General features: G+C 45.2%; 1 protein-coding gene across 3 annotated transcripts in view; it reads left to right on the top strand.

Moving 5' to 3' along the window:
• The first annotated feature begins 546 nt into the window (after positions 1-546).
• Positions 547-20,763, top strand: part of Stac (SH3 and cysteine rich domain) — a 122,556-nt gene continuing 102,339 nt past the window's right edge. For 2 of the 3 annotated variants that reach the window (XM_087562943.1, XM_087562942.1), the window contains exon 1: positions 624-881. Coding sequence is in view for 2 of the 3 variants with exons in the window: in XM_087562942.1 (XP_087419068.1) it covers positions 771-881 (111 nt within the window). In the remaining variant the exon portion in view is untranslated. 3 annotated transcript variants of the gene reach the window in all.

Raw genomic sequence — 20,763 nt, 5'->3', positions numbered from 1 at the left:
CCATTTATAGCTGAGTGACTTTAAGCAACCCTGTTCAAACCTAGGTTTCCTCGTCTATAAATGGAAGTGACCATGCCTAACCCACAGTGAGCCTGTGAGGCTCAGTAGGAGAAATTGGGGACCAGGTGTCCATACACCAAGTGTATTATCTGCCTGATTTAGATCAAAGCGGAACATTGGAAATTGCAGTGCCCACGGGTCAGAGGACGCCCACACTAGTTCCTGCTGTCACTGAACTATAAATTAAGCTAAGTACCACCACATCTCTCTTCACTCTCAGGGCCAGGGATGAGGGGGTCGCTGAAGGTGGCCCATAGTACTTGTTTGTACTCGCTTTCTGTTCCTTGGGGTTTTTGCTGAGTGTTTTCCTTAGAACATCACCAGACCCAGCGCGGGCGCTCAGAGCTGATCTCCCACACTGTCGGAGTGGGCGCGGCCCCCTCCCGCCCTGGGTTCCCCGCACGACCACGCAGCCCCGCCCCGAGCCGCCGCCTCCCGTCCTCGGAGGGGCCAGCCCGGGCCCACCCGCCCGCTGCGGTGGGCGGCAGTCACGACTAGAGGCGCGCAATCTCCAGCGAGGTGGCCACAGGCGCTGCGCGGGGCGGGGCGGAGGCCCGGGAGGTGGGCTGGACCTGGCCAGGCGAGGCCCCAGGGCGCACGCCGCCGCCTGGCACGATGGACATCCCGGGGACACGGCACTGAGCGAGCGAGCAAGAAGTCGAGCGAACCTGCGGTTCCCCCAGAAGCCCAACACAGTTCCCGCGGCCAAGATGATCCCTCCAAGTGGCGCCCGCGAGGACAGCGGAGACGGACTGACCCGGGAGGCAACCGGCACAGAGCAGCCGCCCTCTCCTGCGTCCACCAGCAGCCTGGAATCCAAGGTACCGCGCGCCTGCACTGGGGAAACACAGAATCCCTTTCCCTCTGACACCTTTCCTCTGGGGTCTGGGTGCCAGGGGAGCTGAGACTTATCCCTAGAGAGCTGGAATGCGCTGGACCCCTTGCTTCTCATGCCGAGACAACTGCGCAGACCCAAACCTTTGCAGAGCTTCTGCTTTAGGAGCCCACGCACTTCACCCTAACCCTGGTGCCCAGATGGCTTCCTTAAGTGGGAGAAGGAGTTTCGATGATGCATGGCCTGAACTTGCCTGCGTCCACAGCCAGGGAGGGTATGAGTAGCTTCTGGGGTCAGAGAGACCAACGCAGCCTAGGGATATTCTTTCAGAAAGCTTGAGCCCTGAGCCCACAAAGTGTAGCTCATCCTGGGGCTCAGGGATCCTTCGCTTCCCAGGGTGCCTTCCTAACTTACCGTACCAAGAGTTTACAGAAATATATTAAGCGAAGACAAGAAATTGGTCTGCAAGAAAGTTAGCGTTCCCCTTGTAGAAGTTGCTACTCGGTAGAACTTAGCACTTGTCTTTTTAAGAGTCACACTAACACATATACACAAAACCAACCCCGCAGCACGTCTCCTGTCACATTCAGACTTCCTTTGAAACTTGCGTGGGTGCCAGGCACATGTTTGGAAAAGTTGGAAGAGAACCAAGCAAACCATGGCTGCTTCACAGCACAGAGCCAAGTGGCAACCGAGCCAGGAGAGTAAAAATCAGATTTGAGTTGCAGTTAGTTTCATAGATTCCTTTAAGTGCAGGGCTCCCGGCTGTGCAGAGGTCTCTGTGAGTACACGGGGCATGGAGGGGGCGCAGCACTCCAGTCCGCAAAGGGGTACGTTGTTTAGGGGGCCATGAGCGCAAGAAAAAGTGAGACCCTCTGGTTATGCTGTGCAAGCTTGGATGGGCATCACCGCTCAAGAGGTGCTGGCGTGGGGCAGCGTGCTGGCACTGTACAGTTTCAGTGTCAATAGTTAACCACTGGAGACTGTGGTGGTCTAGGACGAAAAGCTTTGCCTCCTCCAATTTAATTCCGGGCTATCTCTTCTGGGCACTTGTGGCAACTTCTCTAACTGGAAAGGCAGACAAGACCATTTGAGGAATAGATGAGATTGCCGATCTCTATCCTGCTGCCTTGACAGACTTGTCCTTTTGCTGTGGGAGCTAGGGAAATGAGATCCACCACACTACATAGGCCTTTCTAAAGCAGGCTCCCTGCCCACATCCGGAAACACCTCTTTTCTACCTGGAACTCTATGCAACTCATTTTGTCCACCAACACTCCTAGAGAGTCCAGGCGCCAGCTGCCATTTCAAAGGTGGCCTGGAATTCTGTAGATGGTGTATGTAACACAGTGCAGGGGAGTGAAAGCCTTTATGTTTTAAACTTTGCATTGGGCCTACCATCCTGCAGTAGATATGCTCTGGAAAGGTCTTAGCCTTTGGGTAAAACAGCAGCCTGATTGAAACACACAGCATGGGTTTGCTATTTATAGATGTCCTCATGTAAATCATTTGGCAAAGCAAAAAACCCTTCTATGTAATGCCCGTAATTACACCAATTTATCCGGCTTACGACTCAGGTCTGTAGACGTCCACTTTTCTCAGTCATCTACCTGCCTGATGTGTGCCTGAGCATCCACTGTGGCTTAGGCATCCTAGCCAACGGAGATGAGTTCTACAGAAGGGATCCTGCACCCTATAGAACTAGACACAGAACAGCCTGTGTGGGTGTGATTTTGTTTTTCTTGAAGTGGTATTTATGACTGGATCGAGGGGGTTCATACCCTCGAAAGAGGCTGGCCTGATGCTGTGGAAGAGAGGTGGTGATGGGTAGATGGCTTGGAGTAGGAGATGGCAAGACCATCATTGTGTGTCGTGAACTGCACTGGCCTTTAAGAGACTCTGTTCCATTAGACAGGAGAGAGCCTGCTGGGAAAATGTCGGCAAAGCAGGGATGACTATCTATTGGACTCTCCCAGGAACTGGTACATCCCACAAATGTCAAGTAAACTAAACTATAGTCCATATATCAAAACAAAAAAACCAAATCACATGTATTACATAGTCATAACGCAATTATGATATATCAGCTAAACATGATCATTTTTTAAAAAATATCATCTGGAAGATGCACGGTGTAGATCCTACTGGGCATTGACATTTCTCTGGACATTTTTGTACATTTAGTGTTTTGATTTCTTGTTACGTGGATTAATTTAAACAAGTGTGTGTGCATGAGCTTACTACAGTGCCTGTGTGGGGGTCAGAAGACAACTTGTAGGAGTCAGCCCTCTCCTTCTGCCACGGGGAACTCTGGGGTCAAATGCAGCTCTTCAGGCTTGTGGCCTTTACCCACTGAGCCACCCCACCAGTCCATGAAGACTTTTAAAATTCCTTTTAAGAGATGCGTTTTTAGGTGACCGTAAGTACTAGATATTTGACAAGTCCAGGAGCCAGGGGAATAGCCACAGATGGACAGACAGTCCAGAAGCAAACTCAGGTAGCACTGTATTCTCTGCCTCACCTATTCCCGCCTAACTTTTATGCTTACCTGGTGCCTAGGGCACTCATGAGTATCTACTAAATATTGCCTCTAGTCAGACACAACCCTAAACTTCACACTAGAATCTTCTACTGTGGCATCCATTTCATGGAGAGCACACTAAGAACCTGGAAATGTAGGTGCCCTAGCCAAGGTCATGGCAAAATCAGGACCTGTCACTTTGGAGTCGGAATTTTCCATCTGTACCTGTCTCTTGTTTGTGCAGTGCTCACATCAGCTGTTTCTCCTAATGTTCTAGAGACCAAAACTTCCCTGAGAGGTCACTGGTGACACATTGGGGCATTGTGTCTTCCGATGAGCTTCCTCCTCCTCCTCCTCCTCCTCCTCTTTCTCTTCCTTTCCCAAATCATCTTCTTTGCCATTTTGTCTAGGATAATAAACATGCATCATCACACCTGCCGGTAAATTTTTTAATTTATTATTTATTTATGTGAATGCACACACTTTTGAAAGTGTGGACGTAGCATGGTACACATGAGAAGATCTGAAGACAACTTTTGGGACTCAGTACTGTGCCCCCACCATATGGGTTCTGGGGATTGAACTCAGGTGGTCAGGCTTAGAAGTAAGAGCCTTCATCCATGGAGTCATCTGGTCAACCCAGGCATGTCTTCTTAAGAAATAGGGCTAGAGCCAGGCAGTGGTCGTGCATGCCTTTGATCCCAGGACTCCAGAGGCAGAGGCAGGGGGATCTCTGAGTTATTGACCAACCTGGTCTACAGAGTGAGTTCCAGGACAGTCAGAGACACGAGAAGAGACCCTGCCTCAAAAAACAAAACAAAAATAAACCAAACAACAAAAGAAAGAAAAGATAGAGGCTAGGGAGGAGGCTTAATTAGTAAAGGATTTGCCATGTAAGCATGAAGTTCCAAGTTTGAGCCCTCAAATCTCCCTTTAAAAAGCTAAGCACAGTTGTGCCTACGTGTAATCCCAGTGTAGGGGAGACAAAAACAACAGATCTGTAGATCTTAGCAACCAGCCAGCCTACATGCCTACTTGGCATGTTCTAGCCCAATGAGAGACTCTGCCTCAAAGAGCAAGGTGGGTGGCTCCCAAGAACGATGCCTGGGGGGTTTACCCTGGCCACCTATATTCAAGCACAAACAGGTATCCCTGCACATACATGTGCACAAATATACATGCACACAAAAGAAAGAGATCAGGAGCTGGAGATGTAGAATTCATCTGTGGTAGAATTCATGTCTAGCTTGCTCAAGGCCCGAAATTCAATCCATAGTGCTTTGAAACCAAGTAAATTAACGAAGTCACATTGTTGGGCAAAGTGGTTGAGGACCAACTCTCATTTGGCTGTTTTGCCCTTGTAGTTGATACTTCCCACGGTGAAGTGCATGTGTGGAAATAATCAAGTGCTTTATCCCTGAACCACCTGCAAACTGGAACACAGCAGACCCACTAGTCCAGAGGTCTACACAGCAACCTAAGAGTCAAGCACAGGTATGCAGTGTCTGAGTATATAAAACACACAAAACACCACCAGACATAAAACAAGGGCACACAACATCTCTAAAGATCCATTTTCATTGCACTTTCCTGGGAAAGTTCAATTACAGACGGTTGAAATTAATAACACTAAAGTGCATTTATTCCAGGTGTTTTTAAAAACTGTCTCCTTTATTGAATGAAACTATTTTATGGAAATTTTTGACATCCACAAAGGAAGACAGATGGTATGAAGAACCATCATATATCAAACCAGCTAAACTTCCCTGCTTATTCATTCACGGACAACAACGTTTGCCATACTAGTCCATCACCAACACTGCTCTTCCACAGGATCATCTTAAATCAAATGCCGGCTCATCACGTCCTTTTACCAGAAAGTCTTTCAAGTTACATATCTAAAAACTAAGAACTATTCGAGGTAACCTAGGATCCCATTGGCATGGACTACAGATCTTTGTCATTGAGGGTCAATAGAATCTTTCAAAGGCTCAAAAGCTGTGGGAAACCTGTGAGTAAAGAGAACCAATGTTTAGAACCGTACAGGTGCATGTATTATCTGGGAAAAGCATGTACACCTTACATAAGATCCACAAGAGCCTCGATCCCCCTCTCTCTCAGCTCTAGACAAGGACAGTGAGTTGCTGACATTACACACCACAGAGAGTTAAATGGTTATTGGCTTGTTGGCTATGCTCCTAGCCGAGGACCCAGTCTTCAGCTTTGGATCCCAAAGTGATTTCCTCAGAGCCAATCCCTGCAAGCACGTACAGTCACGATGTTCAGTGTAATTTGTTTTTTTCCTTTCCATTAGTTGAGCTGAAAACCACTGATCTGTGTCTCCTCCTCTATCTTCCCACTGACTGTTCCAGAAAGACCATGGCCTGGTTTAATTGCAGAGTGCTGGACAGAGATCAATAGACCAAAGAAAAACTCCCCCTTGCCCCAGTAGCTGAATTCTTTCCCATTTGACTTGGTGACAACATAGAAGCTTACAAGAGTCAAATGTGAGTTTGGGGGCCATCAGGGATGTGACCAAAGGTCCTATCTAGATGATGCAAAGAGATCCTAGGCTTTGAGGTCAGATAGACAAACCTCCTAGGTGCCTCCCAGTTGCCGCTTCTCTGACTCTAAGCAAGTTGGCTCACTGTCTCCAAGCCTGGGTGTTACCGATAGCTTCGGTTGTCAACTTAAAACAAAACTAGAGTCTATTGAGGTGAGAGAACCCTAGCTAAATAACGGCTCAGATCTGAGTGGTCTGTGGCCATGTTTGCGAGGCCTTTTCTTAGTTACTATTTGGTCCAGCCCATTTGTGAAGGGTGCTCTCCTTAGGCAGACTGGCCGGGGCTATACAATAAAGCTCTCTGAGTCAGCCAGTACAGAAACAATGTTCCTCCATGGTCTCTGATTCAGTTCCTTTCTTGGCTTCCCTTGATGATAGCCTGCGAGCTGTAAAACAAATGTTCCATTTCCTGCCCCACATTGCTTTTATTCAGTGTTTTATCACAACACCTGAGAAGCAAACCAGGACACTGGGTTCTCCACCTCTAAAGGACAGAATCCCTACTTGGCAAGCCCGTTGTTTTATTTTTTGTGGTTGTTTTGTTTGTTGTTACTGTTTGGGGTTTTATTGTTGTTGTTCGAGACGGGCCAAGCTCTGTAGATCCAGGCTGGTTTAGTTCAGGATGCCCTTGAATTCACAGGTATGCCTGGCTTGAACTTGAGGATGCTGGGATTAAAGGCACGGGACACCGTGCCCAGCTTTCTGGTTGGCATTTTTAATGTTGTAAGGACTAAAAAAAGGGAAAAATCCGTAATGTACAATTGGCACATGTATGCATAAAGTACTGTTGACCTTCTCCTTTTGAAATGGAGGATCCCTATGCTAGCCAGACCCAGCAGTCAACATCACTGAAACTATTCCAGCTAGCACTAAGGCAGCTGACTTTCCAATGGTCCTACTGGCTGTTTCTCTTTGGACTTTTAGTTACTCTGTCAACTACGATGGAATTCTGCCTCAGCTGGATTAGTCACTGAGTTTGCATCATCACCTCCCACCCACCATCAGTATTTGAAGGCGTGGCATAATCCATTCACCTCCCCAGTGGCACCACAGACTGCTCAAGGAAGTGCCTCAACTCATAAGGATATGGCCTGGATTCTGAGTAAGGTTCTGTGCCCATCGACGAGCAGCCACTTAAGGTCTAGCATTTCCCTCAGCACAAGCATAAAGCGATAATAGGCAAGAAATTAAACTTCTACTCAAAGGACGAAGATGAGGCAAAATGCATTCAAATCACTAGGGAAGTCAGGCCAGATCTAATCTAGGTTTAATCATAGGAATCTATCTATCTTATCTATCTATCTGTCTGTCTGTCTATCTATCGCCTATCTATCTGTTTTGTTTATGTCAAGACAGATTTTCTGTGTGTAATTGAGCCCTGGCTATGAGCCATGGTCTACTTGCTTTGTAGACCATGCTGGCCCCAAACTCACAGAGATCTGCCTGCCTCTGCTTCCCCATGGCTGGGATTAAAGGTGTGAGCCACCTTCTTCAACCACTAAACTTGTCTAGACGATAAGGATTCGAGAATGTCCAAAAGAGCAACATCCAAGTCGCTCTGTCACCTTCTTCCCACTGCAGCCAGGGAAAAGCCTCGGGATCTATTGTCTTCTTCTTCTTCTTCTTCTTCTTCTTCTTCTTCTTCTTCTTCTTCTTCTTCTTCTTCTTCTTCTTCTTCTTCTTCTTCTTCTTCTCCTTCTCCTCCTCCTCCTCCTCCTCCTCCTCCTCCTCCTCCTCCTTCTTCATATTTCCTCCTGAACCCAAGGATGGGCTTCGGAAAAGGCAGCCTGCTTATGCTCCTTCACATTGCTAAATAATTTAAAGCATTACTCAGAAGCAGCTAGATTTATAAGCTGACTCGATCCCTATTTATGTTATGCCCGTACATAGAAAAATAAAAGGTATTCTATGCAGACAGCTGGAGAGCCAAACTAATTTAAAGAAGAGAAATACGCACATCCCATGTCTACCCAGAGATAAGACATTGTTCACCGTTTTGGCTGTTTCTTTCAAGTACATTTGTCTTATTGGTAAACACTGAAAGTAAAATTGGAAACATCTCTTCCTATGTGCGCACTTTGCCTTTTCCACTGACCATTTCTGGACATACTTCCCCTTCTTCCGAAATCATCAGCGGTCTGATGCTCCATTCAAGCCATTCCCATGCTCAGTTACCTTGACGGTATCAGTTCCACTTGCTTCCCACATCTAGTTCTTTACCAGCTGTCAAACATTTGAAAAATAGTAAGACCTGCGCCCCGATGCATAAGCATTACATATATTTTTGATTTGAGTCAATTCGTTTCAGGAGAAACTCTTGAGCCTGTGCACTTTTTTTCCCCTCTTTGTTACAGGGATCTTGAGATCCCTTTCTTTTCTCAGCCTTTCTTTTGTAACAAACTTTTCCATTCAAATTTAACATTCCAATTAAAGGTGAAAAAAAAAGATGATTGCTCAATGAATTAAAAACAAAACAAAAAACTCTTGGTGGTGGCTAGCCACTATATAAATCACAAAACAGAATGTGGCTCCCACCCCAGAATATCCCATCTCCAGTTGCTCTCTTCTAGTCACCACCTCCCAAGGATGATCCGTTCCCTCCCTCATAACTAAATTATTTTTGTTTGTTTGGAAACTTGGCCCACTGCATCCGCCAGGGCAGACCAGTTAATTCCATGGTTCTTCCTCTCTCCATGATGCTGGGCGCTTCAGCAGCCATATCTTCATTTGCTGTGTTGTGTATCATCCGCTGTGATGGCTGTCTACCCACTTTACTGCTGGGAGGTATTTGGGGGGTTTCTTTTGCTGGGGTGCCCTAAGCGGTATGGCTAAGATCATCCTCGTACATACCCTCTGGGATGCGTGCGAGCTAGTCCATTAGGCATATGCCTGTGAGTAGCCTTGTTGACCGTAGTGTGTGCACATGCATGTGTAGATACTATTCCCACATGTCCGAACCTAGCATGCAACAGTTCTGTTAGTCAGCATTCCCCACACTCTGTATGTCTGTCTGATGTTTTTTTTAATGTGTCGGAGGTGATTGTTAACGTCCCAAAATATTTCAGCTTGCAATGTCCTCACTGGCCAGTGGAGTCAGTGGGTTTTCACAAGACTATTGGCATGTACGTTTCATGAAGTAGCTGTTCACACCTTCTGCTTACTTTCTTTTGTTAGATTGCCTTGCTCTTTGTTGGGGTTCTTCACAGAGTCTGAGTTTGAGAAAGAGATAGGTGTAACGCACACATTTTCCTCATGCTCTGAGAAGAGGTCTCTGGGGCTTAGCAGAATTCGTGTGTGTGTGTGTGTGTGTGTGTGTGTGTGTGTGTGCGCATGTGTGCGAACTCATCCATCTGTCCATCTGTCCGTCCGTCCGTCCGCCTGTCTGTCTGTCTGTCTCTGTGTGTGAATGTTTGGATGTAGAGGCCAGAGGACCTCTGGAGTTAGTCTTTCCTTGGGCACTATCTATCTTCCTTAAATTTTTTGAGATTAAATATATTTAATATATATATTATATATTTTATCGTTTCCCCCTTCCTTTTCCTCCTTCCAAACCCTCCTTGCTAACTTTCTAATCCATGGTCTCTCCTTACATTAACTATTGTTTTGTGCACATATGTGTAAATGTTGTAGAGCATGGCCATAATTGATACATCTACATGTAACTCCTATACCTAAGATTCAGGGGTCACTGCAGAAGAGGAGGCAGAAAGACTGTAAGATCCAGAGGACCCAGGGATATTTTCCACGAGGTTGTGTCTCCTAGCAATCTCAGTGGCGCCAACACAATTGCTAAACATGGGGTGAACGGGGACAACACGAATAGACATGCTAACGTGGGCAGAGAAAGCTCAAGAGACCTCAACCCTACAGAAAGAACTGCAGTCAACTAAGGAATGCTGAGAGCAGGTATCCCCGCAGGGAAGAGTGCACTTTTCAAAGACAGGGTCTGTCACTGACTTGACTTTCACTGGCCAGTGAGCCTCAGGGATTTGCCTGTCTTTGCTTTCACAGGGATGGGTTTACATGTATTGCACTATGATATTGTGTTTATGGGTTTGTTTGTTTGTTTGTTTGTTTGTTTGTTTTGAATGGATTCTAGGCATGGAACTCAGGTTCTCATGCTTTATTGACCAAGTCATCTTCCCAGCTCCTCCTAACAGAAAGGCTTAATCTTGTATGGTCCAGTTTGTTAATCCCCCTATTTAAGGGGTGTGCTTTGTGCCCTGCTTATCAATACTCTACCTAGCTCAGAAGCATGACGGTGTTCTCTATGACTAGCCCAAGAAGAGTTATCCACATAGCTTTCACAGCTAGATTAAAACCTATTGGTGGTTCTTTATTGATATGGTCTAAGTATAGATCAAGACCTAGTCGTGCACTGTAAAGGCCATGTCTTTGCCCAAATATGGCACTGCCTCAAACGTTGGGGCTGTATTATTATGAAATCTCTGGTTTTGGTAGACTGAGCCCGGCAGCTCTGTTCTTCACTCTTCGTTATTAAGTTGATTTGTGGAGGGACACTTTTGAGTCTTCACACTTCAGAATGAATTCTAGAATCACAAAACCACCTGGTAGGAAATCAGTAAAACCTATCCTGAGAGAATGGAATTTAGACTATGCAGTTTTCCGGTTATATCTCCCACTCAGAGCTCCAACTCCTCAGGCTACAAAATGTACTAATTTTCTAATTTGGGAATTCCTACAACCAACTTGTTTTAACATAATTTTGAGCCGCAAGTCTATGTGACGGCAAATCTGTAATAACGACCTCCATGGGAAATATTTTTCAATCATCAATTTTTGCCTGCCTCGAGTCTAAGCTAAGATTTCCTCCTTATCATCCTGAATTGAAAAGTTTGTTTCGAGTTCACCTTCTCTTTCTTTTCTAGATTGCCCTCCACAGATGAGTCATTAAAACCTAATACTCTAGATCCATTTTTCTTGTGATGGGCTGTCTCACTATTCAAATCAAGGCACATATTAGAGTCACTGGGGAAGAGGGAACCGTATCTGATGAACTGCTTCCACCCGATTGGTCTACGGGAAAATCTGTGGGGTATTTTCTTAATGATGGGTGTGGGAGAGCCCAACCCACTGTGGATGGAGCCACCCGTGGGCAAGTAGTCCTTGGTTATAGAAGAGAGCTGGCTGAACAAGGTACTAGAAGCAAGCCAGTAAGCAGCATCCCTCCTTGGCCTCTGCTTCAGTCCAAGTCCCCATGGTCCTGCCCTGAGTCCCTGCCTTAGCTTCTCTTCATAATGATCTGTGATGTGGAAATGTAAAAACCAGAATGTACAGTAAAAATACATGGAACATGGAATTTACCGTCTGGAGCGTTCAGTTGGTGCAATCCTGTGTGTCCGTGTTGTTGCCCATCTGTCTCTAAGACTTTCTATCATCAGTGAAATTGTATCGTTGGTCAACAATGGTTACCCAACATCCACCTCCCCCTAAGTTCCAGATGAATCCTGCAATTCTACTCACTTCAAAAAATAAATTCAGCCACTGTGGCTTCTAAGTATCTCACGTGACATTGATCCTTTAGTGACTAGCATGTCTCATCAATGAACAGGATGCCACAAACGTTCTTCTGTGTTGTGTCATGGTATGAGAATTCTCTTCTATGGAGGGCTGGATAATATTCTATTTTTAACATACGTAAACATACACATCTCAACATTTCATTTATTCTTGTGTTAAGAAGACTTGTGTAACGTTTGACTATTGTGTGTAATGCTGTTATGAGACAGTACAGGCAGAATCTGCTCTAACCCTTCCATTCATTTATGGACAACCAGAAGTGGAATTGCTAAAGCTATTAGAAACCTCATCTCTTCCTGTTTTTATAAGACATTTGCATATATTCTTTGGGGAAAGGTCTAGTAAACGCCTTCGCTCGTTTTTAGGTGGATTCCTGATTTGGGGGCTGGAGTTGTGGTGTGGCAGCCTTTGAAACCAGCAAACGTTAACTAGAATCGGGGTGCATGGCTGAAGTGCAAGAGCAGACGTTGACTACATTCATCACCAGCCTGAGCGGAGAGAGAAAGGGGGTGGGGCAAGGAAACAAGGAAAGAGAGAGGGAAGCTAGGCAAACTGGGAGGAGAGCACTGAGTTTTATTATTGGTCTAAATACAGTTAGACTCGAGGGAAGATGATTTTCATACCGTTCTGTTACTTGCCCCCCCCAGGCTCCCTGTGATGGATCAGTTCATGCCCTGTCCATCTCTCATCCTACATATCCTTCTCTTATTTATCCTTGAAAATCTCTATCCACACCCTGCAGACATTGCGTCACACCGCCATTTATTTTTCTGTCTTGTTTACTACATTTCAACATAGATTTGTTTTCCTTACATAGTTTGTCTCAAATTTTAGCTTTGCTTTCTCCTGTTCATTTACGTTTAGTCAAGTCCTGCTCATCCTGAGAACGGAAACATATTAATCTATATCTCTATATTTCCCTGTGTCATTACCCTCTGAAGCTTATCTTAATACTTTATTAGCTATCTTGGGTTTGCATCATTGTAAGGGATGAAAGAACTCTAAATATCCCAAATGATTAGTCAGTGGTTTAAAAACCATTTGCTGAATAATTTATTCTTTCCTCAGTGATATGAAATGGTACATCCATTATGTAATAAATGGTAATATGTACTGGGTTTTCATTTGGAATCATCTGTTCTATTCTGATGACTTTAAAATGTATTCTCTCCTTCAGCCCTGCACTGCACTGTACTTTAAAGCAGGCTTTGATGGGGGCTGAGGAGTTAGCTCAGTGGTTAAGAGCACTCGCTGTTCTTCCACAGGATCTGAGCTCAGGTCCCAGCACCCAGGCGTAGCAGCTCACAACTGTCTCTAACTCCAGCTCCAGGGCATCCGACACCCTCTCCTGCCCTCCAAAGGCACCCGTACTCATATGTACACACTCACACAGATGCATGGACAGCAATAAAAACTGAAAAGCTTAAGTAACCCTTGAGAGCTGATGAGAGAAGCGCGGCGTCCCCGGGATTTCCATACTTCAACCTGCACATTCCTTTTTGGTTCTCCACCCAGTTATACAAAATAACGACTTCTTTTTTCTTTGACATTTTTTGGGGTCTACACAGAGCAGACAAATAAATGTTCTATCACTGAGCTATATTCTCATTCCAAAAATAACACTTTGGCCAAAATATTCTTTATGGGAAAATATTTAAAATCCCTTTTTTAAAAAAATAAACTACATGCAATCACTATTTATAGGCACCCTCTGGTGTCACAGCTCACCAGAACTTCTTATCTTGCCCGACTACATTTTTAAAAAGGTGGTAAAGATAAAAGGAGGTGGATATGTGTTCACATTCACGTATGTAATGTGTACACTTACTGAAATTGCAAATCACATGGCAACTTGTGAATGTGTAAAGTTAAGACGCTCCATGTATCAGTTACATTCATTTCAAATTTTGAAAAATCCAAACATTTAAAGAATCCTAATATTTTGAAAGTAATTGAGTAATATGTCTATTCGTATTGTAGTGAATGATTCACAGCAGGGAGCTTTTTATCCAGGGATATAGTATATTTATTTAGTTTTGAAATAGTTTTATTACTTTCAGAAATTCTTGAAAGTTTTTAGAAATATATATATATTCTAGTGATTCTCAGGTATTTCCTGGCACGTGTTTGGGTTCTAGAACACAACACCAGAAACTGAGAGGTGACTTCGCAACGTCAGAAAGGTACTTCCCACGTTCATGGAGCAGGTGTCCAGGGCAAAATCAGAGGCGAGGCTGCTGAGACTGCCTCCTGGTTTAGGCATGGCGCCTTCAAAATGCCCCATGCTGGAGGAAGGGGAAGGTCAGTTCTGGGGACTTCCTTTATGAGAATACTAGTCCTTTCTTAAGAGTCCATTTCCAACATGGTTCTCGCCTCCCCAAAGCCTTGTCTATTCCTACCACTGATACCTAGGCTTTAGCAAGTGAATCAGGAGAGAACATGTGACCCAAAATGAACAAAGTCACCACCTTGGAAAAGCGCCTGTATTCCTGTGTTCATAACCAGAAATGGTCACAATAATTGGAATGTGGATACAATTTATATGTGTATATGATAAATTGTTATTCAGTCTTTAAGAAGGAGATCTGTTGTCAAAGCATGAGTGATTCTGAAGGGTATTGTGTCAAGGGGAAGAAAAAATACTGCATGATCTCATGTTATTTTAATAAAGAAGGGAGAGGGAGCAAGAGACGAAACAGTGAGTGGATCATCATGTGGCTGTGAGGAGAAGAAATAGGGAGCTGCAGCTCCGAGGGTATTGTGTAGCAGATGTGATTCAAGGAATAGATCGGAGGAAGTGATTCCTTAAGATTCCATAAGATTTTCCTTATCACACAGAAGCACGTGTGAAAATGGCCTCAGTAGAGGAGACACTTGACTGTCATATCATACAGCACTATGATATCAGCGTTGCAAACTCTAGTATCCACAAGGAAGTTTGCTTGAGAAAATAAAGAAGGGCTATTTAGACGTCTTTGTGGTTAATGCTCTTATGGCGGATGTATGAGAATGGCAGTTCAGATCCTTGGAACCCACATTAAAGCCTGGTGTCCATAGAAACCCCCTGTCATTCTAGTACACAGACTAGATCACCACAGCAAGCTAACTAGAGACACTGTGAGCATATCTGTGAGCTCTCCCAGCTCTCCCAACTAGGAGACCCTGACTCAATGAATAAGGTAGAGAGAGCAATCAAAGAAGACAGGGGACATGAATCTTGGCCCTCCACCCACAAGCATACAGGTGGACCTACACACACAGGTCCCATACATGCACACATACATGTAAACATGCACAAACCAGAGAGAGAGAGAGAGAGAGAGAGAGAGAGAGAGGAGAGGGAGAGAGAGAGAAAGAAAGAGAGAGAATGAGAAGGAAGGAAGAACAAGTGAACGAATGAACGAATAAGAGAGAGAGAGAGAGAGAGAGAGAGAGAGAGAGAGAGAGAGAGAGAGAGGGAGGGAGAATAAATTATAGAATGCTGTGTTTCTGACTGGTCCAGAGCACTGGGCTCCAGAGTCAGACACTATGTTCAAATTCCACTATGGCTCTTGGATGCCAGCTAACAGTCCCTCTCTTTCCAGAGCTATACTGCGTTTTCTGTAAAGCAAGCTTGCGACACCTTCCACAGCCATCAGAGTGGAGACAATCAGTGGACATGGAGTGTCTGGGATCTGCTCACTAGTGGATAGTAGTGTGCAGTAGATGTGACATCTATGGTCATAATTTTACCCGCAGCTTCAGCCCTCTTTTTAAAGGGTCAGCTAAGTGCAGTTGTTAGGGAAATTGCAGCTCCCTCAAAATACACGGCTATTACTGGAGGTACCAGCCTCCTAGCTGACTGACTTACAGAGTCACTGGAGTTTTCAGTGTCGTGCAGCTGGGACTGAGGGATGACCTTGGCTCTCCTAATATCCCTCACCACTCTGGAAACTAATGCAGATCAGTAATTTCATTTGGGGTGGGAGTGGGGGAAGTACTGGTTACTGTGGAAGTTCGACTCTCACTTCACAGGATCCCTCTTATGCAAACCACACACTCCGGGGTCATGTTGACAATTCAGAATCATAGTCCTTGTGTTAGAGACAGATCATATGCCTGACACACAGGGGAGTGCCCGTCAGGACCAGCTGTGGAATTGTGTCAGGTATTTAAGTCATCGGGGAGTGCTTTGGGCCCTTTGTGCCCTTTATCTGATGTGTTACATTAATAGATACCCTTAAATGCTAAACTCTTATTTACATTCTTGGCACAAGCTCTACTTGGCCAAGGGGATTTCCTTTTAAGAAATTTCTGTGGTATGATTGCCAGTGCATTATTATTTTTGAATATATACACATATGAGAGATTATTTCCTAACTGGCACTCTTGGTCACATTTCCTTTTTATAATGATATGCCAAACTTTTAAAAAAATTATTTTGGAAGATGCCCATAGATGCTTTGGGTTCTCTCTCTATGGAGCTGTTGATAGAGCCTAGAATTCTCCCCCTCTCCAAATGAAAGTTTGGAGGAAAACAGCTGCCAGGGATGGCTAAACCTAGTACGGTCTCAAAATAAAAGTTGAAAACATTTCTTACCCTGTTCTTCTTGAATCCAAGTTGGCTTCAGTTAAGTTCGCTAATTTTTATTTTTCCAGAAGGCAGACTGCTTCATATGGACCTTTATAACATCTTTGGGTGGGTTTATAGACCCCTACGGGACCCTCCCCCACCCCCAATCCCATGCCACCTTAGCTCCAGAAGGAGCCCTGGTGGGCGTCCACCCTGAGCACACCCTTGGTTTCTCTCTCTGTTTTTTATATGAATTGCTTCATCAGGTCTGGCTCTAGAACTGGAAGCAGTCACCACCATTGCTTGGATCACTGTGTTAGTAAGAGAATAGACACCTCTTTCCACAATCCCCACCCTCCTGGTTCCAACCTGTCACTATACAGACAATGCCTGATCCTAACACTTTCCCCATCCATTTCTACCCACCCTTTGTACCCTGCCCACCTTCCACATTGCCCAGTCCTCAGACACCATGTTCAGACACCCCTCTCATTCTCTGAGTCCTTCTAGATTTACTGGGGTAGCTCTTACCCATCCCTGCATGTTCAACGCTGAGCATTGCTAACTCTCCATATCCAGCCTGGCCAACTTTCTTCAGAGTCTAGATGGTATTTCCACTGCTCTTTGTAGAGCCTCTTGAAGCTTGTATCTTAACTTCAGCCCATACTTTACTAAGTCACCATCCTCCCCACTCAAATGTCACATCAATACCTGTATGCTCATCCATAGAAATTCTTCATCCATACCATCAACCAAGCTGGAAAGCCAGAGGCCATCCTAGATGGTCCTGAGGAAGCCAAAGCAAGGGCAGGATGTTTGACAGGTCTTGGGAAACAAGAGGTCTCCAGAAATTGCTTTACAGAATTGAAAATGAAGCATGTGCATGTGGCTCAGGTCATGGTGCCTCTGACAGTGAATGTTTGATCAGGGTATTCCCTTCAGATTAGGAGCAGCTGTGACCATAGAACGAAGGACTGAAGTGAGATGCACGACAGAGACTAGAGAAGGGCGTGGGGTACTCAGAATGCCCATCAAAATGACTTCAAGGAAGTGGAAAAGAGCCACTGAGGTAAATGTGGCCTTCGCCATGATTCACACCCCCTCCTCCCTGACCACATTCTGCATTTCAACCAAACAAGATGACTTTGGGATCATGGAAACTAACCCCACCACAACCTGGTTGCCAGGAACTTCCAGTGACTTGGGGGATCCTTTCCTCTCCCAGCTCCATCTCCACTCAAGTCTCACATCTGCTAGTGACCTGTTGTGCAGACAGCTGCAGGGATGAGAATCTCCTCTCCACCCTCAGCAGCTGCAGAGCCTCCTCGGCTTCCTGCCCGGTGTGTGCTTCACTCTAGTCAGGTTTCCAGGCCTCCCCTGTTGGACTTTCAAAGGCGGCTCTCCTTCCTGAGACCTGGTTCTGAGGAACACAAACTCACTTCTGCTTCTGTGTTATTTATTGTCCCTTCCCTGTAAACTCTACTCTCTGAGGCCCGTTCACCCGATGACATCGTCACAGTCACCAGCCAACCCTACACAGGCCCTCTTCCCACTGTGGAGAGCAGCACTTTGAGAAGTTTGAGTTTACAGCTGAGCTCTGGCCGTAACCTTGTCAAACATCCTCACTGTTTTTGATTCCTGAACTGAACACACGTGTCGCCCTCCAGATCTGTATTAAACCCTCATCCTGAGATGGTAATACCCTCACAATTGGAGAGACCTTGCTTCCTCTCTCGGCTCTCCCCTGTGAATCAGCTCAGCCATCTGTAAATCAGGAGGGAGGCCCTCCTTAGACAACTGGCTACATGCGCACTCTGACCTCAGAGGTTCAGTGTCCAGAATCCTGGGAGGTGACTGCCTGCTACTAAGGCTGCCGACTGGTGGTATTCTTACTATACGTAGCATGAACTGACGAGAGCAGAGGCCAGGAGAGGATTCTATGGCAAAGCAACGTGGAATAGGGATAACATTAATCATGTGAAGGCTGAAGGTCAGAAAGGAAGTCACCTAACTCCCATTTAGCCTTGTAGAGCTGGGATTACAGGTGGGCTCTATTACGTCAACTTTATCTGGATTGTCCGGATCCAAATTCAGCTCCTTCAGTTTGCAACACAAGGACCTTATCCTCTGAGCAATCTCCCCCAGCCCCATCTCCGAGTGTTTCTGCTTAGATATTAATTATTAGTCCCTCGCTTGTTATATTTTCTTTTCATTGCTGAGTTTTTTCCCATGAGTGAATTTTCAGGTCCTGTGTGCCTGGCACATTTAGAATTTCTTTAAAACACAAGTTGACTAGGCAGAATTTTCTGGTACCCGTCTGTTTAATTAGTCCATCTTTGCTGCTATAATTAATTTGCAATAATTAATGTATTGATCGGCTGGCTGCTAACCATCCTCGGTGGACCTCCTAATTGACTGCGAAGTGATCGATCTCTGGATATGAAGCTCCACTGTCACTTTACTGTACAGATGTGAAGTGCTAGTCTGGCCTTCATCTCCCCTCTTCAAGCACATATTCAATAAGAGAAAGTGACCAAAATACTGTTCCTCGAAAAGCTGCCTGAGTGGAAATAGAGCAAAATGTCAAAACAAAACAAAATCAACAACAACAAAAATCCAACTTGGAAAACTGAAGCACGTCTGACCATGAACACAGGAAAACCACAAAGTACAACCAGGAGACCTCATGTCAGACCACAGCTCTGCCCACTGCATCTTCTCAAGTGAGTGTCAGGGGAGGAGGGTATGTGTGCTTGGTATGTGCACACATGTGCCAGTCGGTGCACATGCCTCTGCATGCCTGGAAGGTCAGAGAGGGCTGTCAGGTATCCTGTCCTATCCAGTCTCTCTACCTATTCCACTGAGATGGTGTCTCTCATCAAGCTTGGGTATGGTGTCAGCCAGCAAGCCCCAGTGAGCCTCCTGTCTACACACACACACACACACACACACTGACACACACTCACACACACACACGGACACACACACATACACACATGCATGCACACACACATACACACATGCATGCACACACACATACACACACACATACACACACACATACACACACACATCCCACACTTTTCTAGGGTTATAGCTGTCCAGAACTCTGCTTTGTGCCTGGGTGCAAAGGATCCAAACTGGAGTCCTCATGCTTGTGCAGAGGCACTGTTACGCACTACATTGTCTCCACAGCCCCTCAGATGAGCAGATACTGGTCATTATGGGAAGCCTTCTGTCTAGATCACCTTGGCGTGTGACTTGCATGAACTTGTCTGAGAAACCATAGGGGTTCACATGTTATTTGTTATTCTCTTCTCGCTATTCTAGTGACATATAAACAAAAGTTGAAATTTTAAAAAGGGAAGGGGCTAGAGAGAGGGCTCAAGGCTTACGTGCACATGATGCTCTTGCAGAGGACCTGGGCTGGACTCCCAGTGCCTACTTCAGGCAGCTCACAGTCACCTATAACTCAGTTCTAGGGGTCTGACCCCCTCTTCTGGATGCCATAGGTCCTGCACCCACAGAGTGAGCACTCAGAGAAGAGGATGCACACACATAAAGCACGGAAATAAAATAAATATTTATTGATGAAGAAAGAAAGGAGGAAGAGAGAGGAGATGTATGCCACCACACTAGTCAAACCATAGAGGTCTGACCTGAAGGGTGCCCTCCTCTGGTTGCTGGAGCTCTGTTAGGTCTGGTGCTTAAACTTCTTAGTACCTCATCTCTTGTCTTGAGAGAGGGTCTCTAAAGGCAGAGCGTCAATCACATGGTAGCAGCATGTGTTTTCTCAGGGGTCCTGAGATGATTTCAGGGCAGGAAGGAAGGCAGGTAGGACCCAACCGTGGCCTCATCTCCACTTAGTCTCCACTTTGCCTAATCTCACCCTCAGCCTCTGGAGCAAAAAGCCTACCTCATAGTCATCCCGGTCTTAAAGTAATACGTATGGCTTTTAAAACTTTACATCAGTCAAATCCTGGTCACAGAGTTGGAATGGAACCCTGGAGAGAGAGAGAGAGAGAGAGAGAGGGAGAGAGAGAGAGAGAGAGAGAGAGAGAGAGAGTATGTACACGCGCTCATGTAGGCATTCATGCATGTATGTACGCATTCAATCCCATTGTGTGTGTATGTGTTTATGTATTGTATGTTGACAATTTCATTGTGTGTATGTATGTATACATGCAATCTCACTATGTATGCATGTATGTACCCAATTCATTGTATTGTAAGCTTGCAATCTAATTGTATGTGTATGCATGCATATATATATATATACATATATACATGCATGAAATCTCATTGTGTATATGAATGTTTGTAAGTATGCCTGCCTATAATCTCATTGTGTATATGTGTGTGCATGTATGTATGAATGTATGTATACATTTTCATTGTTTGTATGTATGTATATATGTATACATACAATCTCATTGTGTATGTATGTATGTATCTATGTATGCATGCAATTTCATTGTGTATACATGTATTCATATATATATATATATACATACATTCTCATAGAGGGAAAGGTCACATAAGTTAAGAATGACTCTAATTGGACAGAGATCAGTGTGACAGAGCTTCTGCAGATTAGGAATAAGACTCTGGCTGAGGATTGTGTGAGAGCCACAGCTCCTCCCCTCCATGAAGACTTCCGCCTCCAGTACATCATCAAGGCAGGCTCGCCC

This window comes from Rattus norvegicus, chromosome 8 (assembly GCF_021556685.1).
Source record: "Rattus norvegicus strain SHRSP/BbbUtx chromosome 8, alternate assembly SHRSP_T2T, whole genome shotgun sequence".
In the NCBI taxonomy this organism is placed as follows: Eukaryota; Metazoa; Chordata; class Mammalia; order Rodentia; family Muridae; genus Rattus; species Rattus norvegicus.
This window is presented reverse-complemented; position numbering and strand designations above follow the sequence as displayed.